Raw genomic sequence first — 26,471 nt, 5'->3', positions numbered from 1 at the left:
CCATTTTACTGCCAAAATGGGAACCAAGGAAATCCTCAAACATTATTCATTTTCCTAGGTTTAAGGACTTCTCATCTTGGTTGGATTCCAGGCTGAAGGAGAAGAGAGGAAGGGATGAAGTAATAACATGGAGGATACTTTTAAACTAAAGTGACAAGCAAATGGAAACTGTTTGTAAGAGAGCTGGAAACTCATTCAGCAAAGTGCTCTAGCTCAGTATTTTTATATAGCAGTGACATCATGAAACCATACTGGAAATATCACAGTTTGAAAAACTTTCAAATGCTGCGGCAACATCTGCTGAAAAGGGAAGAACCAAAGAAAAAGTGAAGTGGGAAAGTGAGGGTGAAGCATGGGAACCTAGATCATTAGTCAAGTGAATAAATGCAGATGGATTAAAATGAAAAAAAGCAGAAAATTGGGAAGGAATAAAAGAATATGAATAGATTGTTATTTAACTTTTGGTTTTACTTAAAGTAAAAGAAGCTTTTTTCTGTTATTCAAAAGTAGTAAATATTGATTTCAGCACCCTAACTGCTACAACTAAATTTGCATATATTTCTTATACAACCTCTTTTGTTTACTTGTTTGTTTTGTTAACTTTGGGAAACCTTGGGGACATTTGTTTTTTTTACCAGTGAGTATTCATTTTCTGATATCTGCTATTTGAGCTGTCTTGGTTAGTTGTGTTCGGTTAGATTAATCATGTTGCCTGTTCTTGGTTCCCTCATTGAGCAAGAATGCAAGCACTCTAGGCATAAATACTCATGCAAATTTAAATTTTGGGTTCCATAAATATTTTCACATGCAACTATGAAATTTACTTTCCCCAAACATTTGTGCCAGCAGCATAGGACTGGCCTGCAGGAAAAGGAGAGAAGAGGAGTCCTCCTAAGGTGGTCTGGGCAATTGCAACTCATGCTCTATTTACCCACCTCCACCAGCACCACCTCTTTCTTCACAAAGATGAAGGGTGATGACAATAGTCTTTTCTCACTTGAAATAAAGGGGGTTGGAAGTACCACTGCCATCACTTCATGTTGTGATTTTTTTAAAAACGAGCTCACCTGTCTCAGTGCCTGGGCTGCTGTATGTGTTACCCTTTGCCTGTTGCTACTTCTTGTGTTTGAACTTTGAATTAAACATACTACTGTACTATGAATTCTGGGCTGTCTCAAAGATCATATCTCCTACCATGACAGTACATTAAATTGAAACACAAGAGACATCAGATGGCAACTGCAGCCAATCCTGGGCCCAAATCCTGTGTCCCCACTCTTCTCCATTGGTGATGCCTTCTCCTTTCAAGGATTAATTTCTAGATTTGAATTCTATTGGGTCTTCTGCCATCCAGGAGGGATCTGTGGGATCTGTACTTAATCTGTCACTATTGCAGGAGTCTTGGGTGGCCAACAGGTCTTCAGGCCTCTAGGAAATTTCCCTGTATGTCTGTACAATAAATATTAGTCACTTGGAAAGAGAATGCAAAAGGGGATGAACACAGTCAAAACAAGTATGCATAAACATATGAACAAATACTTGAGGAATTTTTATTTGCATCATTTGCCCAGCTCTTCTTGCAATATAGTTTGAAGTCAACTGCATTAGTTATTACATCCATCCAACATATTAACTCAAGCTTGGCTAAAATCTGATGGTTTCTTGCGTATGCTTTGTGAGTTGTTACCACAGACTCTGAGCAAAATATTTTGAATGTGTGTCAAAAACAAAAAGAAAAAAGAAAACCTGTGCAAGAAAACACCACCCGAAGAGAAAACATGAATGTTTAAAATGATTACATATTTTCCCTATACAAAAAATCTAAGTATAAAAATTGACTTTATATTTATTGTTTCTTATGTTGGTTTCATTTTAAATATTCCACAGATCCATAATATGACAATTTCAGGCTGTCCAGAAAGATAAATCTTAACACAGTCCTATAACCTCCACTAGTATAAGTATACTGGGAAGGAACTTTGACCAGCAGTAGAAATGTTCATACTTAAATAATTTCTTTTTTCTTTTACAGTTTTTGAAATTTTACAATGGTTGGTTTCTGAATACCAATATTAATGCACAAATGTAAAAAAAGGCAATTTTAATTAACCTTTTGTCACCCTTTGTATCAAGTGCAGCTTTATTAAAGGAATGTAGAAGAAAATCATTTATATATTAGAGACTCATTTTAAAAAGAGACAGCAACTTATTCTATGTTTTGAAAAAGAATACTGTATGTCTACACTTTATTATAAATAATCATGTTCTGTCATAGTTTCTTCTTGCCAGCAAATGAAGGACATTTTTTCACAAAGCTTCTAAAATGTACATGAGTATTTGATTAAATCATATTCCCTTGAGAAAATAAAGTTCATTCGCTCAGAGCAAACAATAATGAGAAGCTCATTATTACAATAAGACTTTTAAGGACCTTGGTAGCCAGTACCAGTTGCATTTGGAAAGACACTCCTCAGTTTTTCTTTTTTTAAAAAATAAAGGTACAATCAGAGTTATTCGTTTACTTTAAAAATTCTTAAGATGAAGAAAAGTAGTGTTTATATATATAAGTCCTTGTATAAATTATAAAACTCAAGTTTATGTTACAGAGTTCCTTCCCCAGAGGAAGCATAAAGCACTTTTGTGGTACCTTCACCAGTAAATATATGTATCACATTAAATTTGACAAACACAACAAAAACTGATATTGCATCCTAAAGCCCAAAGAGAACATTCCTTTGATGCAGTGTCTCATGATGGATGTGCTCCATGAGATCATTTGATATCCTTGAGTTCTGTTAATTTTGAATAAAGGGCATAGGAAAGTAACACATCTAATCAGTTCAGTAGGAATTGGAAATAGTGTATAGTCTCATCTTTTTTGAGGTCAACATACACCGTTTGGAAGACAAAGAGGAGTTTAAGAATATGACAATAAAATAAAAACAACAACAATAATATAAACTCCCCCAAAAAGGCAGAATGAGCTGGAACGTCAGGAGAGAGTTCGATTGTACCTGACACCTAAATGTTTTTCTAGCCAGAGTTCAGCCAGCTGCATGGTAGAAGCAAATGTACTTGCTTTGGACCCCAAGCACATTTTATATTGTTTAGGGTCTAAATTTGGGTCACACTGAACTGGATGAAAAACATGTACAACTCCAACTTCTTGACTTCTAAAAGCCGTCAGCCCAGAAGTTATTACTTTAGTAAAGAGATCTACATCCTCAAGTCCCCAGCCTTGAATTGAAGTATCAAATCCACCAGCACTCAGTAGATCACTTTTGTAAATACAAGTGATTCCAAATCCATAGTCTCGCCAAAATCCAGTTTTCTTTGTGAAAACAAAGTTACTGTCACCTGGAGGGCTGCCTCCATATATTACTTTTGGATCATATTGACTAAAGATAATGGGATAATAAACCTGCTGTCCTTGAATAGTATTATCTCTACATCGTTGGAGAAAGTCTGGTGTGAATATCAGGTCAACATCACAGAATAGCAGCAAAGTGTCATTGTCAAATTGAGATGAGGCCATTTCAAGACCTAAACCTCTGGAAAACTCTCCTGTCATAGGAATTAGGGTCATATCTGCCTTCGGATACTTATTATGATATTCTTTAATTAACTCTCTGTGCTTGTTGGAATCTTGGCCAGAATCAGAGCTGAACAGAATTACTGCCAGTTTTACATTCTGCCTGGGAATAACACAAGTCTTTTCAAAATTCTCCATAAATCTTAAGAAAATGTCATATCTTCCTGTGAGAGGGACAAGAATATGTATTTTCTTGTCACTGTGTCCTCCTATTTCTTTGGTGTCTTGGAATGATGAAAAAATCTTTAAAGAATTTGAAAGAAAAGAGAAAGACTGAGTATCACTGTTAATATTCTCCACAAAGCTTCTTACATCCAGTTCCTCTGCCTCTTTGAAAAAAGGCTTGCTAAACAATTGCTGAAGGTAAGCATGACGTCTCACTGGAACTGTAAGTTTTCTTCCTTTGTGTCTTTTGTACAAAAGCAGTAAATCCAGGATGTACTCCACTCCATGCATTGGATCAACCCTACGGTAGCCATATTGTATTTCCTTGAAATCAATAAGCCTTCCTCTAGATTTAGAGTTCTCATTTATCATTTCCATTACTTGCATCACTGTGTCATCCAGTGCTGCCCGCAGAATGCTATTAATGCTTTGTCTGGGTGGTTGATTTTCAGCCACAGAATAAAGGAGCTTACCTGTCAGGAATTCCCATTCAATGACTTCATTCCTTTCATGGGGCTGGAAGCGATTGAAAGATGGCATCATTCCCAGCTGCTGATCTTCCTTATTTATTTCACTGTTACTGAGCTTGCTCATTAGGACACTTTCTCTATGGAGCTGGATGGTGCGATAGCGTAGTTCTGAAATTTTGCAGCTCAGTATGTAATTGTGGAGTCTATATTGGTAGGCTGGCCTTTTATTTGGATGAAGTGTTATAGCTGTGTGTATTTTACTGTTGTGAAGATCTTGGATGTAACCCTTCCGATTGTGTTCATAATTTTCATGGAACAACTGCTGCATCTGGAGAGGGAAGAAAATAAATGCAGTTAGGTAGGAAAAATGTTAAAAAATGCAAGCCAATGAATACCTGTTAACTTACTGTGGTTTACTTTTCACATCACAGTTTTAAAGTTAATATTGAATATTAATTATGCACATTTTATTTATCTATTTACATTTCAATAATGCCTACAATGGGCAAATAATGTCTCATAAATAAATTGACATCTTGTGCTTATTTTTACTTATTCTACCTGGAAAACTGGATATCATTTTTTTAAGTTCATGCACACAGTAGCAAATCATGTCTGGGATTCTTAGTAGAATATCAAAACTCGTATTGACTTCAGCGGGGGCAGGACTAGGCTCACAGATGACGTACAGGTTAAGTTTTGCAAAGCATTCAATTCCTCTCATAAGCCTCTATCAATATATAAACCATCATTTGTACAGATACTTATTGCACAGTTATTACAGAGACTGAGGCCTTTTTTTTTTTTAAATAACAGAAACTTGAATTTACGTCAAGGTACACCTGAGCAGCTCCAAATAGCTAATAATTCCTATTGCAACAACCAAATGGGTAGAGCTTCTTAACACTGATTAATCAAATTAACCTCAGTTTAACAAACTTGTTAGTTTTTGTTCCACAGAATATGGTTAAGTGCCTACATTATAATCACTGGGATACAGAGCTCTGGCAGTGATCCAAATAGCAGCCTGCCCAATCAAATGATACCTGTTATGCTAGTATCATTTACTATAAATCATCGTTGATTTCTGAGGTAAGAACATCCCACTTCTGTCAGATTACTAATTGTAATTGTAACTAGTGGTTAAAGCACAGGACCAGGAGTTAGAAAATCTTGGTCATATACCTGCCTATGCTACTGACCCACTGTTGAACATGTCATTCAATCTTTCTCTGCCTCTTTTTCCCCTCCTCATAAAATGTTCATTACTGTTTGTAAAATGTGTTAGTACTCCCTTATATGGGAAGCCATAAAGAAAAGTAAAATATTATTAACCCTTCTTAAATACATTTAAGTCACACCATACTTTGCTGAGATAACAAACACTGACTTTAATTGGAAGCATGTTCCCAATAATATAACAGAAAAGAAAAAGCAGGCTGTTTTCATTTATTTGATTAATGGGAAACAGCCTGGTCTGTAATTACATTATATAGAAAAGGGGAAAGTGTTCATTAGATAGAAAATGCTGTTCAGAGCCTTGTTGGTGAACTGAAGCACTAATTAGATCTTGAGGTTTGTACTGAAGCCTGTCTTCTATGCACTGCACACATCAGCAAAGATGTCATCTGATAACAGAACAAACAATATCCCAGCTTCAAAATGTTTAACTAATTTACTTTCATACAAAACTCTCTAGAATGGGGATCCTCCTTAAATATTTTGCTACTCATAGATAATATTAACCTAGTATGCTAAGAACCAAGAAAGCTAAAATGTAATAGGCCTATTAGCGAAAGATCCTACAGCAGAAAATACAGATGATAATATTTAGAAAAGATGTTATTAATTTCATACATGATTTCAACATATTGCTATTTTTTCTTCTTTTGTAAATGAATTTGCTTGTATAAATAAAACAATTATTGTTAGTCATCTCTGTATCTGAGATCACCTTGCAGGGTCCTAGAGCCTGGGCTTCAGCCTGAGCCCATACGTCTACATCACAATTAAACAGCCTCTTAGCCCAGCCTGACAAGCCCGAGTCAGCTGGCACGTAGACAAAGCCTTAGATGGTGCAATCATCCTTAAATTTTTCCTTAAATTTTCAGTCTCATCCTTCATTGTTATCCTGCTAAATTGTGGAGAAAAATGCTTTTTTGTGAAAAGTAGGAGGTGATAGTAGTGGTAAAGGACCTACTACAAAACCTGCTTATAGCCCTGGCAGCTGTAATTAGTATAGCAACCCTTCCTGAATCTTTCCATGCATTCTTGAAAAGCTCAGAATTCTGAAAATAGGTAGCTATTATTGAAAATATGTAAAATGTTTATTATGGTAGTGCCTAAGGGCTGACCAAGTGTGTGCACCCATTGTGTTATGTGCTGTAGAAACGCAGAGTAGTAAATGGTCCTTGCCCTGAAGAGCTTACAGTCTAAACAGACAAGACATGTGTAGGATGGGGAAAGGGGTAGAATACACAAGCAGAGTGAACAATATTATTATTTGGGTGAAGAAAAGGAGTACTTGTGGCACCTTAGAGACTAACAAATTTATTAGAGCATAAGCTTTCGTGAGCTACAGCTCACTTCATCGGATGCATTTGGTGGAAAAAACAGAGTAGAGATTTATATACACACACACAGAGAACATGAAACAATGGGTTTATCATACACACTGTAAGGAGAGTGATCACTTAAGATAAGCCATCACCAACAGCAGGGGGGGGAAGGAGGAAAACCTTTCATGGTGACAAGCAGGTAGGCTAATTCCAGCAGTTAACAAGAATATCAGAGGAACAGTGGGGGGTGGGGTGGGAGGGAGAAATACCATGGGGAAATAGTTTTACTTTGTGTAATGACTCATCCATTCCCAGTCTCTATTCAAGCCTAAGTTAATTGTATCCAGTTTGCAAATTAATTCCAATTCAGCAGTCTCTCGTTGGAGTCTGTTTTTGAAGCTTTTTTGTTGAAGTATAGCCACTCTTAGGTCTGTGATCGAGTGACCAGAGAGATTGAAGTGTTCTCCAACTGGTTTTTGAATGTTATAATTCTTGACGTCTGATTTGTGTCCATTCATTCTTTTACGTAGAGACTGTCCAGTTTGGCCAATGTACATGGCAGAGGGGCATTGCTGGCACATGATGGCATATATCACATTGGTAGATGCGCAGGTGAAGGAGCCTCTGATAGTGTGGCTGATGTGATTAGGCCCTATGATGGTATCCCCTGAATAGATATGTGGACAGAGTTGGCAACGGGCTTTGTTGCAAGGATAGGTTCCTGGGTTAGTGGTTCTGTTGTGTGGTGTGTGGTTGCTGGTGAGTATTTGCTTCAGATTGGGGGGCTGTCTGTAAGCAAGGACTGGTCTATCTCCCAAGATCTGAGAGAGCGATGGCTCGTCCTTCAGGATAGGTTGTAGATCCTTGATGATGCGTTGGAGGGGTTTTAGTTGGGGGCTGAAGGTGATGGCTAGTGGCGTTCTGTTGTTTTCTTTGTTGGGCCTGTCCTGTAGTAGGTGACTTCTGGGTACTCTTCTGGCTCTGTCAATCTGTTTCTTCACTTCAGCAGGTGGGTACTGTAGTTGTAGGAATGCATGATAGAGATCTTGTAGGTGTTTGTCTCTGTCTGAGGGGTTGGAGCAAATGCGGTTATATCGTAGCGCTTGGCTGTAGACAATGGATCGAGTGGTATGATCTGGATGAAAGCTAGAGGCATGTAGGTAGGAATAGCGGTCAGTAGGTTTCCGATATAGGGTGGTGTTTATGTGACCATCGCTTATTAGCACCGTAGTGTCCAGGAAGTGGATCTCTTGTGTGGACTGGTCCAGGCTGAGGTTGATGGTGGGATGGAAATTGTTGAAATCATGGTGGAATTCCTCAAGAGCTTCTTTTCCATGGGTCCAGATGATGAAGATGTCATCAATGTAGCGCAAGTAGAGTAGGGGCATTAGGGAACGAGAGCTGAGGAAGCGTTGTTCTAAGTCAGCCATAAAAATGTTGGCATACTGTGGGGCCATGCGGGTACCCATCGCAGTGCCGCTGATTTGAAGGTATACATTGTCACCAAATGTGAAATAGTTATGGGTCAGGACAAAGTCACAAAGTTCTGCCACCAGGTTAGCCGTGACAGTATCGGGGATACTGTTCCTGACGGCTTGTAGTCCATCTTTGTGTGGAATATTGGTGTAGAGGGCTTCTACATCCATAGTGGCTAGGATGGTGTTTTTAGGAAGATCACCAATGGACTGTAGTTTCCTCAGGAAATCGGTGGTGTCTCGAAGATAGCTGGGAGTGCTGGTAACGAAGGGCCTGAGGAGGGAGTCTACATAGCCAGACAATCCTGCTGTCAGGGTGCCAATGCCTGAGATGATGGGGCGTCCAGGATTTCCAGGTTTATGGATCTTGGGTAGCAGATAGAATACCCCAGGTCCTGGCTCCAGGGGTGTGTCTGTGCGGATTTGTTCTTGTGCTTTTTCAGGGAGTTTTTTGAGCAAATGCTGTAGTTTCTTTTGGTAACTCTCACTGGGATCAGAGGGTAATGGCTTGTAGAAAGTGGTGTTGGAGAGCTGCCTAGTAGCCTCTTGTTCATACTCTGACCTATTCATGATGACGACAGCACCTCCTTTGTCAGCCTTTTTGATTATGATGTCAGAGTTGTTTCTGAGGCTGTGGATGGCACTGTGTTCTGCATGGCTGAGGTTATGGGGTAAGCGATGCTGCTTTTCCACAATTTCAGCTCGTGCACGTCGGCGGAAGCAGTCTATGTAGAAATCCAGGCTGCTGTTTCGACCTTCAGGAGGAGTCCACCTAGAATCCTTCTTTTTGTAGTGTTGGCAGGAAGGTCTCTGTGGGTTAATATGTTGGTCAGAGGTGTGTTGGAAATATTCCTTGAGTCTGAGACGTCGAAAATAGGATTCTAGGTCACCACAGAACTGTATCATGTTCGTGGGGGTGGAGGGGCAAAAGGAGAGGCCCCGAGATAGGACAGATTCTTCCGCTGGGCTAAGAGTATAGTTGGATAGATTAACAATATTGCTGGGTGGGTTACGGGAACCATTGTTGTGGCCCCTTGTGGCATATAGTAGTTTAGATAGCTTAGTGTCCTTTTTCTTTTGTAGAGAATCAAAGTGTGTTTTGTAAATGGCTTGTCTAGTTTTTGTAAAGTCCAGCCACGAGGAAGTTTGTGTGGAAGGTTGGTTCTTTATGAGAGTATCCAGTTTTGAGAGCTCATTCTTAATCTTTCCCTGTTTGCTGTAGAGGATGTTGATCAGGTGGTTCCGCAGTTTCCTTGAGAGTGTGTGGCACAAGCTGTCAGCATAGTCTGTGTGGTATGTAGATTGTAATGGATTTTTTACCTTCAGTCCTTTCGGTATGATGTCCATCTGTTTGCATTTGGAGAGGAAGATGATGTCTGTCTGTATCTGTGCGAGTTTTTTCATGAAGTTGACAGATTTCCACTCTATACGGCTAAATTCAGTGCCTTGCATAATCACAGGTTTCAGAGTAGCAGCCGTGTTAGTCTGTATTCTCAAAAAGAAAAGGAGTACTTGTGGCACCTTAGAGACTAACAAATTTATTAGAGCATAAGCTTTCGTGAGCTACAGCTCACTTCATCGGATGCATTTGGTGGAAAAAACAGAGTAGAGATTTATATACACACACACAGAGAACATGAAACAATGGGTTTATCATACACACTGTAAGGAGAGTGATCACTTAAGATAAGCCATCACCAACAGCAGGGGGGGGAAGGAGGAAAACCTTTCATGGTGACAAGCAGGTAGGCTAATTCCAGCAGTTAACAAGAATATCAGAGGAACAGTGGGGGGTGGGGTGGGAGGGAGAAATACCATGGGGAAATAGTTTTACTTTGTGTAATGACTCATCCATTCCCAGTCTCTATTCAAGCCTAAGTTAATTGTATCCAGTTTGCAAATTAATTCCAATTCAGCAGTCTCTCGTTGGAGTCTGTTTTTGAAGCTTTTTTGTTGAAGTATAGCCACTCTTAGGTCTGTGATCGAGTGACCAGAGAGATTGAAGTGTTCTCCAACTGGTTTTTGAATGTTATAATTCTTGACGTCTGATTTGTGTCCATTCATTCTTTTACGTAGAGACTGTCCAGTTTGGCCAATGTACATGGCAGAGGGGCATTGCTGGCACATGATGGCATATATCACATTGGTAGATGCGCAGGTGAAGGAGCCTCTGATAGTGTGGCTGATGTGATTAGGCCCTATGATGGTATCCCCTGAATAGATATGTGGACAGAGTTGGCAACGGGCTTTGTTGCAAGGATAGGTTCCTGGGTTAGTGGTTCTGTTGTGTGGTGTGTGGTTGCTGGTGAGTATTTGCTTCAGATTGGGGGGCTGTCTGTAAGCAAGGACTGGTCTATCTCCCAAGATCACGGCTGCTACTCTGAAACCTGTGATTATTTGGGTGGGTACACTTAAGAAGGGATACATTAATACAAAGAAAAGGGAGGGTATGAGGGAGTGAGGAGACATGGCAGGTGAAAAGGGGCAAGACGGGCAGATGTGTAGTGAAACTGAGGTGAAGAGACTGTAAGGAAAAGGGAGGGGGAGAGATCTGCAATGCAGAAGGGTTGGAACAAACAGCCAAACAGCACAGGGCAGAGGAAATCCAATCAAAACTATAGAAAGTTCTCTGAATATCCAAAAGACATTCTGCTTTGGCTGCTTCTGCCCCTACTGGCTGGAGCATTTGACTGGTGAGGAGAGGTACCAGCTGGGTCCTCGGGGCTATGGACTGATAGATCTGTACAAGTTATTAGTGCATTGCAGCAAACTCTCATGTCCTTTGGAGAACAGGATTAGAATGCATCATGACCTGGATAAATTGGAGAATTGGTCTGAAATCAACAAGATGAATTTCAATAAAGACACGCGCAAAGCACTGCACTTATGAAGGAAAAATCAAATGCACAGCTACAAAATGGGGAATAACTGGCTAGTAATACTGCAGAAAAGGATTTGGGGGCAATAATGGATCACAAATTGAATATTAGTCAACAGTGTGATGCAGTTCCAAACAAGTCAAATGTCATTCTGGGATGCATTAACAGCATCGTCATATATAAGACATAGGTGGTAATTTGTACCCCTCTATTTGGCACTGATGAGGCCTTAGCTGTATTGTGTCCAGTTTTGGGCTCCACACCTTAAGAATGATGTAGACAAATTGGAGAGAGTCCAGAGGAGAGCAACAAAAATGATAAGAGGTTTATAAAACATGACCTATGAGGAAAGGTTTAAAGAATTGGGCCTGTTTAGTCTAGAAGAGAATAAACTGAGGGGCAACATGATAACAGTCTTCAAACCTGTAAAAGGTTATAATAAAGATGATGGTGATCAACTGTTCTTCATGTCCACTGAGGGTAGGACAAGAAGTTATCAGCTTAGTTTGCAGCAAGGAAGATTTAGGTTAGAAATTAGGAAAAATAATATTTAAGCCCTGACACAGGTTATCTAGGGAGGTTGTGGAATCCCTGTCACTGGAGGTTTTAAGAACAGGTTAGACAAACACTGGCCAGGGATGGTCTAGGTATACTTTTTCCTACCTCAGCATGGTGGGAAGGAATAGATGACTTCTTGAGGTCCCTTCCAGCCCCAGATTTCTATGATTCATCGAAACACTGGCATCTTAGTATACAATGGACCAGATCCTCCATTGATCTCAATTGACACTGATTCGTGACATGAAGTAAATGAGCTATGATAAATTATACCATCTGAGGCTTGGGCCCAGTGTGTCCAGATCCTGATCCCACTCAAGTCAGTGAATGAAGAAAATCCTACTGAATTCTGTAGGAGCAAGTCCAATGTGTTAATTTTTCATAGGACTTTACTCATTTTTTTCTGAAGAGATTGCTGCCTTTTGAATGATTCTTACAGCAAAATAGCAATACAGTTGGCAAGAATTTCTGAATGCATCTCTTCATGCTGACTGAAACTAGAAGTTGGCAAGAGATGAGGGTAATCCAATAGTGCTCTAAGGAACTCTGAACTACAAGCAGTAGAAAAAAACATGGTGAGCTGAATAACAGTGAAGACAATATTTCCCTATATGCTTCGATACAATAGTTAATATGTAAGCATAAGGTAATTTGCATTGCAAAACTTCAAACTCATTGTAATCTTTGTGATTTACTGTTATAACAACAAATAAAAGTCCTTATTACATATAATGCAAATGCCCAAACCATCCCTCTTTTATTATTACCAGACTAGTTTTTATTAAAAGACTGAATGCAAATGGTGCTTTTTAAATTAAGACCATTTCTCTCTGAACATTGTTTATAAAACTATTTCCTTCAGTTAAAAGTCCAGGAATGAAACTTAATCCTTGCCACAGCCCTACTTTTTTTTTTAAAAAAAATGTACCATAATATTATTATGACAACAGCATTTTATCTGCTTTATGGAACAACCAGCTTTTCTTAGAACAAGAGGGTACTTTTTCATTCCTATCCTCCCCCCCATAATTTTATGGGGACTGATGAACATCACTGTATAGTTTTAGGCCTAGTGATATTCAGAAAAAAATGTTATAGCGCCAACCTGTTTGGTTAATTGAAAAAGAAGGTATGTCATTAGCTTTGATAGCTTAAGCAAGAGAATATGACTATTTCTGTTGACTCCTATAGTTTTAGCCAAATTCTGGAAAGTATAAAGAGGCAACAACCCTGCATACCTCTAACCTGACTTGTTTCTGTGTGAAAAGAAAGAGCAAATGGAATGGTATATGTGGAATCTTTTTCCAATTGTTGCTTGGTTTGCTCAGAAAAAAATGTGCAATTGGTTATATCTCCGCCTCTACAATACTTATTCCTTTTCCCAGAAATAGACTGTATCAAGAACCTGACTGTTAAGTGTACTGTACCTCATACATACACCTCCCTTTGTCCAAAATATCCCAGATTTGGTGACCTCCCAAGCAGGCTTCAAGAGCTACGTTTGATAGAATTTTTGGAGAGGACTTTATGGTATGTTTCCCACATGGTGAACAGGCTGAAGAAAGGAGTTTTTGTAGGTGGTTGGCTGGTTGAATTACTGTATCAATTGATTAATGCTGTTGGAATTTTACTGTATTACTGATGATATGGTAGCGTGCCTAGAGCCTTGGATAGGCATCTTTTTATTATTTAACTCTAAATAAATAAATAAATAAATTTTGACAATAGCCTTAATAAGAGAGATTTCTTGACTATATATAGTTGACTGTATAAGGTTTTCAAAAATTTGTATGACTTCTGGAAGCTATAATGATGCCATTTGTACTCATTTCATTTATTTTATTAGTATCAGGAGGAATTATATTGAAAATCCCCAGCAGCACTGAGCACAAAGTGGCATTAAAAGAGAAAATTTTCAGTTTCATGGTGTCTTACCATCCGTTATAATTCCTGAGCAGACTTTAATGCACTATCAAACAAGTACTGACTAAACAAATTTGTGTTTGAATAATTAATTGCTCTGACATATAATACATCAGACCATTTCCTTTATACATACTATAATGATTAATATTAAATGCAAAGAATTGCTTTTATTTAGATTCTCATCTTTTTTTCTTCTTTTAAGGTAGGTGTCCAACTAATTGTGCAGAGAAGGCTTATTAATAGTCCAGCTCAATTTAGGGCTGATTTGTGGTCCTGGAGTACAGTGATATCATGTTCCAGTGGTATGAATCAGTAATACTGGAAGGTGCCCTCAATTTTTTTCCCTCCCACACTTGAATTATCACATCAATTACTACAAGTTAAGAGACTTATGACTGAATTCAGTCAAGGATGAAACCTACTGAACTTGTAAGGTCACTACAGGCCACCACAAGTTAGAAAACCTCTGTGCTGCATAGCAATTTATTTACAACACAAAGATTTTGATTAGATTTTACTTTTCAACTGTAAGAACAAAATGTTTTAGTACCCTATACATAGTACTACTATAGTATGCAAAGACAAAACTCCCAATGATTTAAATTGAGGATTGGGCTTGTAAAATAAAGTTTTAGAAAGGTTTTTCGTGTGGACTGATCCTTATTGTTCTTTTACCCATTATTGTATATACTAGGGGTTGTTGTTTCCCATATAACAAAGGTTCTCTCCCAGTTGTATAAAGATTTCCCATTAGGGCATATGAGAATACTGACTGCAGAAAGAATGATTTGTCTTTATTACATTGTAATAGCCATAATATAATGTAATATATAAAAAAAGAGAGAAATTAGTTGTTGATGCTGTTTGATTATATTATGGTAACGCCTAGAAATCCCAGTCAAGGATTGTGCAATGCTCTGTAATGTGACCATACAGTGAACAAAATTTCCTAGATGTAGTGGAGTATTTAAATCTTCTGATCAAGCTAATAATACTTTTACATTAAAAAATGAAGCATCTATGCTGTGCAGTTGGGGGTTTTGTCCTGGGGTTTGCAGTGGAAGCTCAGATTTTGGGGTCATTGCAATGAGCTAATGCATAGGCTGCGCATGTCTTGAATATGAAGAGAATATCTGAACTATAAAATGGGATCTATTGTTACCCAAATTGGAATGTTATTCACATAACACTGAAATATTAAGTTTCAAATATATACCCAATACTGGAAATGTGAAATCAGATTTCATGCTATTAATTGACATTTGAATATATTTAAAAGACTCCAGCCTAAGCTCAGATAAAAATGTAATTAACCTCTTCCAATTATTTCGATGATATCTTCAAAAATAATTTCACAACGGTTGCAGAGGCCATTTATTCATTTTTTTAAAATGTTAAATTAAAAAATGACAAGCTAATTTATATTTTCCCTTTCTCTGTCTACTCCAGTCTTGAATGCAGCCCTCGCTGACAGTCCTATAAATCCAGTTCCCTCATCAGAGCCTGTCAATGGTCTTGTAAGTTTCAGTTTACTGCCTGCCAGGACAGTAGAAATACATAGTGCCAAAACACAATCTGACCATCAGTTATGTTTTTGGCTTATTAACTTGAGTAGGGCCCATCTTAAGGTTTATATAGACAGATAGAGTTGGGGCACGAAGGAGCATATGGGGCTGTGTAAGGCCGTCATAAGGAAACATGTTGCACTTTGGGTACATGTTTTGATTATGTATTATAATGTAAGTGAAAAGGTGCAGTTTAAGGCATGCACTGCTATGAGATAATGTGTTAGAATTTATTTATGTATTTACTGACAAGTAAATATTTGATTTGATAACACTTGTAAAATACCTGCAAAACAGACATACATACCCTGTAAGGTAATAGGAAAATAGATTTTCTCTTCTCTCTCCTCAAATTTAAGGAAGAAGTTATTTTTCTCAATTATACATTTTAAAACTTGTTTACTAAAAGACAGCTATATATTTTTCTTTTTCTAACTGGTATATAAAATCACCCTTTTTTAAAAAAAATTGTGGTTGGGTTTTGCACATGTATTTTTAATAAGTTATAGTAAGGATATTTTTCTCCTTTTTTAAGAAATTAAGAACAGTGGGAAAATTTTTGCTTCACACTTTCTATTTTAAAATTTAAGATATGTTAAGTCTATATGGTATTATATCTAACGTTTAAAGTAAGGGTTTATATTAAATAGTACTTGAGAATCCTTTTGATAGATTTTGAACTCTTTCAATGAGTTGACTGATAATGGTTTCAGATACTGAATAATAAAATGTATACAGTAACTCCGCACTTAACGTCCTCTCACTTAACGTTGTTTCGATCTTATGTCCCTGCTCCATTACAGAACATGCGCCATCTAAAGGTGAGCAATGCTTCCCTATAATGTCCTTTGGCTGCCTGATTTATCCTCAGCTGGCAGTCCCCCTATCAGCTCCCCTAAGCAGCACCCTCCCCCGCCTCCTGCCTGCAGGCAGACCCCACCTATCAGCACCTTTACCTTGCTTCCCCTGCCTCCTGCGTGCGGCAATCAACTGGTTTGCAGCATTCAGGAGGCAGGAGGGAAGGGGGAGGAGTGAGAACTCTGCACTCAGCCTCCCCCCTCCCTTCCCTGCCTCCTGCGTGTGGCAATCAGCTGGTTTGTGGCATTCAGGAGGCAGGGGAGGGAGGTGGAGCCTGCATGCCTCATCCTTGCTCCTCTCCTCTCCCTCCTGCCTCCTGAATGTCGCAAACCAGCTGATTGCCACACGCAGGAGGCAGGGGAGGAAGGGGGGTGGGAGCGAGGACGTGGCGTGTGGAGTAAAGGGGGAGAAGAGGTGGGTTAAGGCTGGCTTGCAAATCCTGAGTGATGACAATCCTGATAGCTCCAAAGTGATTAGGGGGATTGGTCATCTAATGACTTGCTATAAAGAAATTTATATTTATTTATTTATACCAAGAAAAAAAAAGGAAAGCAACACAGCAATCTCTAGATGTGTTTTTTCGAGTTCAGCAAGAGGAGGAGCCGGACAATCTACCCTCTTCCACTCTCTGACTCCACCACATCAACCAAGCTTCATACTCAGCAATGATGATTGTAGTATTAAATTGTTTTTTTAAAATTGTTTAAAACTTATACCTGTATTAAATTGCTTGTTTAAAATTGTTTAAAATGTATTTAATGCCTTTTGTCTAGCAATAAAAAATTTCCCTGGAACCTATTCCCCCCCATTTACATTAATTCTTATGGGGAAATTGGATTCACTTAACATCATTTTGCTTAAAAAGTCGCATTTTTCAGGAACATAATTACAATGTTAAGTGAGAAGTTACTGTACATTATTACTAATCATTGACTCATTTTATGAAGCTAAAAATGAAATTATTGAAATTTTGGTCTTAAAATTTGGCAGTAAATTGATTTTGTGCAAACTTGAACAGATCAGAGGGCTATATTGTGCAACCCTTAAATAATGAGTAAGGTACCACTCAACATGAGTAATTTTATTAGCATGTGTTAGACGTTCAATAAGCCTTGATCAAGACCTGAATAACCTTCAGGAAATTTGAAAATTGTCTTTAAACATTCCAAGTATTCACACACACAACTAATTAGATGTATAGGATCTTATGCAGCTTGAACTTTTATGAAATTGAATTGGATATTAAAAGAAAGTTTCAAGGAAACAGACTCCCAATCCACTAGATTCGTTTGTAAATAAATGTCACCTGCCAGCAAGCTTAGACAAGAAAAAGGCAGTTAATCAAAGTCATAGCCTTATCAGTTGATGTACAGATAAGATTCTTCAAAAAGGCATGCAGACAAATAGAGAAATTCTTCAGCCTTTAACCCAAAAGAAATTTGATCTATAGTTTACTTCAAAAACACATGAAAAGCAAGTGCAGTAAGAGGATTCTCTTGAATCTTCAAACTGAATTTCAACTAACATCTGCCACAAGTCTCCAGTTAGTGAAGAAGAAGAAGAAGAAGAAGACGACTCTTCATTCAAGGAAAACCCTCCAGATCAGGCATCTGTAAGACAAAGCATCTTCAAAGGATGAGCAAGAGAGCTTTCCTGAAGAAACACCACTCAGAGCTTCAGCAACCATGAAGTTGTGACAAGAACTTAGGTGAACCACTCCACTAGATCCTGTATGCACAAAACATCCCCAGGGGGTTAGTTTTGCCTTTACCCACAAGTCAGATAAGTGTTCCGACTGGAGGACATAAGAAACAGTATTATAATTTGCCAGTATTCTAACTGCAACCAGTTCCTTACAGAAATTTGGTAGGCCTAGAAAGAGTGACAGTAAATCCCAGTTTTTAATCTGCAGTATATACTCCAAAAGTAAGCTTATAAAAATATTAAATGCATAGTTGCATAAAGCAAACTTTATTATTCAGTGTAATGTTTTCACTATCAAGCAGTGACGTGCAGATATGTGACATGCAGATTCAACTTAAACTTTTTCCCTTTATATATTGTCACTTTAATGGCTTTTAAATGCACTGTATATTGAAATAGATTGCCTTCACAAGAATGGAGTTTTCTAATTTACAAAATGAAACTTTTTGATATTTACAGAAATTAAATCTTTCCAATTCCTTTCTTCATGTGATCCCCCCCATTACATATTTGCTGATTTCTTTAGTATGTGTTTAGGTGAAGCATCTGCATAAAGGAGTTTACATAGAGTGCCACAGAGTCAATATCTTTTGTGCACTCTTCTAGAACTGTGCTTCCAACACCATAGGGAGGCACTGGTTTGTTTGTTTATTTGTTTGTAATGAGCAGAAAATGGAAAATGGAATGTCAAAAAAACAGTGTCTTAATGGAGTAACAATATTTTATCAGAACTTATCAGAGCCTTTGATTGACACTGGTTAGTCTCATAATGGCTGGGCTGATGTCCGTTCAAAGTCTTGACCAATATTAGAAAGGAAATGAAAAGATAATGTACTTAATGAGTTTAAATCAAACTCACAAAAGCCAGGAAATTCAAAGAGTTAAGATAATTACTTAAAGTGCAGTTCTACTTTGAAAACTGATCCTGTAAAAATGGTATTGCAGAGTTTTGTTGTATTTCACATATACCCAGTTTACAAATCTTTATTTGTAAGCAAGGATCAGAAATTTGTCACCCTTACTCATAATACTTCTTGAATAGCTCCAATGACAACGAAACTATTCATGGAATAATCTGTCCCACATTGATTATTTTTTCCACTTATGAGCCCTGCACGCTTAACAAGGGGTGAAACAATCAAGCTCTCTTCATCCTGGCCGTAACTTCATAAAGTTTTAAGTTATCTGCAGTTTTAAGTTATCTAACAATTCTATTGAAGATGTGTAATACAGAATAGAATCCAGCTCTTTTTCCAGAGCTGCATTGACTCAGCAGTATATATTTTTGCCACTAGAGTAAGGAAATATGTTTCAAAATACCCATAAAATTATCCAATATGTACCACATGAAGAAAGATATGCACTCTTTCCAAGCATGAAAGCACACCATCTCAGTAAGTCCATAACCAACAGCCACTAGTAGACTACCAATAGTTTGGCAAGAATGAAAATCTAAGTCAGCACTTTGCCTCTCTTTGTCTGATCATTTCTATGGAGACTTTCCCCCTCAGTTATATGCATAAATGAAAATTTAAAAAATGTAAAATTTTCATATCTGAAATGGCAAATCAGATTAATAAAAATAACTAAAGCACTGGAACAAGATAGTTTGCTTCTAAAATAATTGATTATTCTGGGAAAAATGGAATTGGCTGCAAAATCCCTCTAAATCTATCAGTATTTCCATACAATCCATAAATTATAATGCTGCCAAAATTTGATTTCTTTTGAGGCACATAGGATCATGCAGTTTGACTCTCCTTTACGGCTCATCAGCTGTACGTTTTTTTAAGATAAAAAGCTTTCAGCATATAGTTACACAAATACATTTTGACAAATGGCTGCCCCACCCCTTAAAGAAAGTCTTGATAGAATGGTCTAATTATGTGCAAAAATTAAATATAAGTTTGCATAACCAACTAAAAGACACAAAGAATCTCTACACTCTCACTGAACTCTAGGGAATCCTACTTAAATTATATATAAGTGGAGTTGCTATAGCTTCTTCTGAGGAGCAGGACTATGAATTCTGATTTTAGAAAGATACTATCAGTTTAAAAAAAAATCACATTGTCCGAAATGTTTTACTTATCTGTTTCAAGTAATGTCTAAGCCACCTATAGCAAAGATATTTGAAATAATTTTTTTTTATATATTTTTACTTTATTTCGTGCATTTGACAGCACTTTGTGTAAAGTCAGTTTGACTATTTCCCCTATATGGTAGTCAGTTACCCCGGTTGGGTAGTTCTTTCACCCAGCAATGGAGAGAAAAGCATTTGAATAGACAAATAAAATTGTAAAAGACCAAAAGTTGTGAGAAGAACTAAGGGATAGGTGTTCTGCCTGAGAATACTTTTAACTTATATTTTAAAATTGATAAGGATTCAAGCTGACAGCATCCCTTTTAAATCAAATTTACTTAGATTGTAAAAGTCTGTCATTGGAACCTTTAGGGCATTTTAGAGGAAGCTAAATGGTTTCTTTGCATCAATCTTCACCACAAAGGAACTTGGGGCAATACCCTTGACTTACTGTTTTTAGATAACAAAGTCTGAAGTATGAAAAAATCAAAGTACGAAAAGAGGAGATGCTGAAGGAATCTGAAAAACTGAAAAACAGTGAGTCAACAAAGCAGAAGCCACACATCCAAGAATTATGAGTAGGGCCCTACCAAATTCACGGCCATGAAAAATGCATGAGGAACCATGAAATCTGGTCTCTCACCATGAAATCTGGTTTTTTGTGTGGTCTTTTGTGGGTCTTTTTACCCAACATGATACAGATTTCACAAAGGAGACCGACGTTTCTCAAATTGGGGGTCCTGACCCAAAACAGAGTTGCAGGAGGGTCGCAAGATTATTTTAGGGGGTTGTGGTTTGCCATCCTTACTTATGCACTGCCTTCAGAGCTGGGTGGCTGGAGAGCGGAGGCTGTGGCCAGGCGCCCACCTATGAAGGCAGTGCCCCACCAAAAGCAAAGCAGAAGTAAAGGTGGCATGGTAGAATATTACCACCCTTACTTCTGCGCTGCCGCCTTCAGAGCTGGGCATCCGGAGAGTGGTGACCGCTGACTGAGGGTGCAGCGCTGCAGGCTGCAGTGCAGAAGTAAGGGTGGCAATACTCTACCTTGCCATCCTTACCTCTGCACTGCTGCTGGTGGCGGCTCTGCCTTCAGAGCTGGGGTCCCGGCCAGCAGACACTACTCTCTAGCTGCATAGCTCTGAAGGCAGCAGTGCAGTAGTAAGGGTAAAAGTACTACAACACCCTCCTACAATAACCTTGTGGAACCCCCAACATCTCCTTTTTGGGTCAGGACCCCTACAATTACAACACAGTGAAATTTCAGGTTTAAATAACTGAAATCATGACATTTACAATTTTTTAAATCCTATGCCCATGAAATTGACCAAAATGGCCCATGAATTTGGTAGGGCCATAATAATAAGAAATTTAAGAATGATGTGGCTGTACTGCTAACAAAAATATGTAATTTCCTTAAAATCAGCTATTATACCAGAGGGCTGGAAGGCAGTGAATACTATAGCTATCTTTAGAAAAGGTGATAAAGGTGATCCTGGAAATTAGAAATGTTTAAGCCTTACTTCACTATCAAGTAAACTATGTGAAATGATAAGTACAGGATCAGACAGGTGTTGTTTATAACATATTAAGATGACAAAATTTACAAATGATGCTATGTTACGGATGCTAAGACAAAAGACGAGCACAATGAACATCAGACACACCTAACAAAGGTAGGTGGATGGGCATAGTGATCGCAGAATTCATTGTTGGCAAATACTAAGAAGAGCTCTGTGTAGTTCTAAAGCTTATCTCCTTCACCAGCAGAAGCTGGTCCAATAAAAGATATTACCTCACCCACCTTGTCTGTCAAACACACAGTAATGCACGCTCGGAAGAATGATCTGAATTACTCATATACTTTACTAAGTTTGTAAAATCTCAGGACAACTTGGCCACTTAAAACTTCTGTGCAGTGACAGTCAAAAAAGCAACACAAATATTAGAATACATAAGGAATAGAATGAAAATAATACTGATAATATCTAATGCCCATATATAAACCACCGTTTTTGCTTTCACCTGGAATATTGTGTTCAGTTCTGGTCACACAGCAAACACAGCGAACAGAGAAGATTAAGAGACAAGTAAAGAAAATGATTAGCAATATGGAAAGATCTATCTAAAAAGAGAGATCGAAAAGATGGGACTACAGCTGGTTGAACATTGGAATTTCCATCTCATGGGAAAATCCAACCTTTAAAATTTGTTTTCATCAAAAAGTGGGCTGAAAGACCAAAAGTTTTCATGGAAAGGAAAGCTCAAAATATTTTGATTTGATACATTTTTAATCAAAGGAAATTTTTTCAATATTTTCAATTTGTCAAATCAAATTGAAACGTTTTATGTAGGCTCAGTTCAGCACTGAACTGAGTCTCTCTGAGCTGCTCTGTTATCTCATTATCCCATTCTCTTCCATCACCCAGACTACGTCTCCCCTGATGTACCACACTGGTTCAATCAAAGGGGAGACTCTGGTACAAAATGAGATATGGAGTCCAGCCTGGGAGACCGAACCATAGAATAGAATAGAACAGGGACATAAGGCATCCAAACTACAGCTTCCAGAAGGCATTGCAGCAGCTCTGGTGGACTCAGATTCATGTTGAACTGACCTGAAATGAACCATGCCGATCCAAATCAGAGCACTTTGTTTCAATTTTCCTAATGGAAAATTTGGGGAAAATATCCATTTTGCAGAAACTGTATATTCCACTGAAAAAATATTTTGACAGAAAATTTCCCACCAATTCTCCTTAGAACTGTTCAGTTTAGATAGGAGGCATATATACAAAATAATGAATGATACAGATAGATAAATCAATCAGACATACCTATTTACCTAGTCATAATACAAGAAAAAAGAGCATTAAATTACATTTAAAAGTCAGCAAATTTAGAACGTAGAAAAGGAAATACTTTATTATATAAAACTTAGCTAACCTATGAAACTCAAAAAGAAAAGGAGTACTTGTGGCACCTTAGAGACTAACAAATTTATTAGTCTCTAAGGTGCCACAAGTACTCCTTTTCTTTTTGCGAATACAGACTAACACGGCTGCTACTCTGAAACCTATGAAACTCAGAGACACAAATATTATTGAGGCTCAGAGCTTAGCAGGATTCTAAAAAGGATCAATCATTTATATGGATAATACAAACATTAAAAAAGAAATTAGAAGGGACAAAAACCCTCATTGCTTCAGGGCAGAACCAATTTAAAACTAATGAGGGTTAAATAGAAACTTCCTCTATGGTCGGGTAATTTAATAGTGGTCCATTGCAAGGTCTTCAGCATGGGGTGGGTGCAGCTGAGCATCAAGCCTACCAAGTTTAACATTAATAACTTTTTTTCAGAGAAGTAAAAAAGAAACTAATAAAAAGACAGAATTTCACAGTTCTAAAACAGGATTCTAAATACTCACTGAGAATAAAGACAATCAGATGAACAGTTTAGTTTAGAATTATAATCTATTGTTAATCTGAGAGCTTTCATCCTAAACGTATCTTAATATATGATGTAAATGTTCTGGTTTTACTACTGGTTTAAGGGAGAATGGATGCTATGCAAACAACATATTGTTTACTTCCATGTTACTCAGGCTTTGATGATTAAATATTCCAACCTCATAATCACCTCATTTTATGTATTTATTGGTTTGTTTATTTTTAGCAGAATCCTGCAAACCATGGGAGTCATATATACATGGTACAAGTGTGAGAAATAAACTCTTTTACCTACATGGAGATTTCTTAACAGTGGAGAATTAGCTTTAACTAAAGAGATCAGAAGCATCCCATAGGTCAGAACTATACAACATGAGTTGAGGAAGAAAATCAGTTTAGCAAGAAAGGTTTTATGTTATACTTACCCACCAACATGACATGCACCAGCGGTCTGCATAATAGGGCAGATTTAATCTTATCTCAGATATAAATGTTTTACACTCACACTGTATCTAGTCTTTATTCAGCTGAAGAACTGTATGATCTCCTTGTCAACCTAACTCACCTTTCTTTCATCATCAGTGAAAGAAAAGTAAATGTTCAAATTAAGATCTTATTCCTTATGGTGTAATCAAGGAGATTAAGTAGAGCTTCATTCCAGCTGATTTGATTAACATTAAAGTTTTATGATAAATTATGAACATCCCTAGAGCTAAACAGCCAATTAAAATAACATAAGCATGGCAGGGCGTATATTATAATGTTTTTCTTAGAAGAAATTCTAATTATATTGCCTTTATACTTTCCCACAGGCAAAGCTACGTTTTGTTACAGGATGGGATGAAAATACAGAATTAATTAACATGAATGTATTCTTCTGAAAACATAACTGAGGGTTAGTCTTACACTAAAATAAACAAAATCCAAGCTGACTGAATTACATGCTTCATGGGGATTGAAAATACTGCATTGAATTGAACCCCTTCAACTTCCCAATAATACTAAAATATCCTTAATGGGATATCTGGGCTTGTTCATTGTCAATTAGCTACTGCTGCTGATTAGTAGAAAGTGGAAGTCTTCCAGCTACAGCACAGTATTTTAAAACCCATTTTTAATATTGCCTCAGGCACCTTTAAATCAAAAGGGTAACAAAGTTATTAAATACAAAAAGTGTAACTACCCACAGGGTGCTCTCTAAACCTGGTCCTTGGACTCACACGTTTTTCCAGATAGAAGAAACCTGAGTATTAATTGGGTCCTATGTGATAATTTTTCACAATTAACGTACAAACACAAAAAGAGCTTAAAACGTTGCTCATCATTAATGCATTAAAGCAGAAATAGTCTACATGTCCAGGATTTTGTATAACATTAATTACCTCATTAACCTTTATTATGCCAACTTGGTCTCAATGTGGTTAAACAGAGGGAAAATGATATGGTAATTGCTGAATATATGTATTATGGAATGAAGAAAATGAAGGCAAAGGGAGAAATGTAGTGCGGGACTGAAGATGGCTAGGATAATCCAGTGATCCAAATGAAGATATTCAAGAGTAATTAGATAAAATTAGTAATTAAATAAATTCTGGAAAAGGTAATAGATAAAAATTTATTACCTCAGGGTTTGGGATGAGCAAACTGGTTCGGAACTGACCTGAACCATCTCCCATAACTGCCCTCCAGCTTTTTGGGAGATTCAAGAGAATTTGATTAATTAATTTTAATTTTCTTGATTTCAGCATATTAAAAAGTTTTACAATATTACACAGAAATGCTGAAAAACACTACAGCTTATGGGAGGGACACTGCAGAGTTTCATTATTTCAGGGATCTTCTATGGCCCATGCTATTCAGGAGGTCAGATTAAATTATCACAGTGATCCCTTCTCAGCCTGGAATCTATGAGAATGGCCTCACTGTTGAAATAAAAGTACAGATAGTTCATGATGACCAAAGCATATAATCATAGCAAAAAGAGGTGTAGGTTTTACTCACAAGACCTCCAGGCCTTGCTACTTCTGATCAGGCTGAAAGTATGCCCCAAAAAGCTGTTTGAATGAGACCTATGTAATATAACACCAGCATGACCATCTATACCCATTTTACCCCTACTTGGATAAATGATATTCATTATAATTATAATTTTATTTTAATTGTACTGCAGTTGTTCCCAAAAGTCTCTATCAAGAGTGAAGCCCCATTTGTGCTGGCTGCTGTACAATCACACAGTAAGACACCTTCTATGCCCCTGAAATTTAAGATGCAATATAAAAGAAGTCACAACAAATGAGTGTAACAAACAACAGAGAGGAGTCAGGGAGAGAAAATTATGATAACTGTAATAAGATCATACAGTAACATAGGGTAGCTATGTGCAAAACTGATTCATTACAAATAATTGTAATTATACATATCAGCTATCTCTATTGGCCAGCTCTAATTATGAGTGGAAAACTGCAAATAAATGTTTACCCTTCAGTGTGATACACAACTTTTGGATTCACTTTTCAACGATTCCATGACAAAATGTCCAAACAATATTTTTTTCCTGGTGGCAGGAGTGGAACAAGGACATTTGTGCAGTTATTTCTTATAGAAGGTGCTTGGATACCAAGGTGACGGCTTCAGCTTCCAGCTATTTATTCTTGTTATACCTTTCTCTGTGAGAAAGAGCCCTTTAGTATCCAGTATTTAGTACTGTGAAGATACTTATACTCTGCAATCAAGTTGCCTCTCAGGTTTTTTTTGGTTTTTTTTTCTGATAAACTAATCAGATTGAGCTCTTTATGTCCCTCATTGTGGGGCATTTTCTCCAGCCTTTGAAACATTTTTCTCTCTCTTTTCTGCACTCTCTCCAATTTTTCAACATCCTTTAAAAACATGGACACCAGGGCTGTGTGCAGTATTCCAGGATGTAATACTACAGAGAGATGTAAAATCTCCTCTTCCCGACTCCTACTCAATAGTTCCCTGTTTGTACGTCCAAGGATGGTTGTCCATTATCTTTGGCAGAGATTAAAAACCAGGCAGCTTGACAGTTGGATCATCTATGAGGTGCTTGTTCTTTATGTCAGACCATAAGCCATATTGGACATTACAGTAGAACCTCTGAGTTATGAACCCCTTAGTTACGAACTGACCAGTCAGCCATACTCCTCATTGGGAACCAGAAGTACACAATCAAG

General features: G+C 37.6%; 1 protein-coding gene across 1 annotated transcript in view; it reads right to left on the bottom strand.

Annotated features, from left to right (window-relative positions):
- Positions 1–1,536: 1,536 nt before the first annotated feature.
- The window catches only part of CHSY3 (chondroitin sulfate synthase 3), a 251,453-nt gene continuing 226,518 nt past the window's right edge, over positions 1,537–26,471 (bottom strand). The window contains exon 3 of the mRNA XM_038401193.2: positions 1,537–4,555. Within this exon, the coding sequence (XP_038257121.1) occupies positions 2,993–4,555 (1,563 nt within the window). The 3' untranslated portion in view covers positions 1,537–2,992. The remainder of the gene's footprint in view (positions 4,556–26,471) is intronic.

Source organism: Dermochelys coriacea, chromosome 5 (genome assembly GCF_009764565.3).
Source record: "Dermochelys coriacea isolate rDerCor1 chromosome 5, rDerCor1.pri.v4, whole genome shotgun sequence".
Classification (NCBI taxonomy): Eukaryota; Metazoa; Chordata; order Testudines; family Dermochelyidae; genus Dermochelys; species Dermochelys coriacea.
Note: the sequence above shows the minus strand (reverse complement) of the source record. Positions and strands in the feature narration are given on the sequence as shown.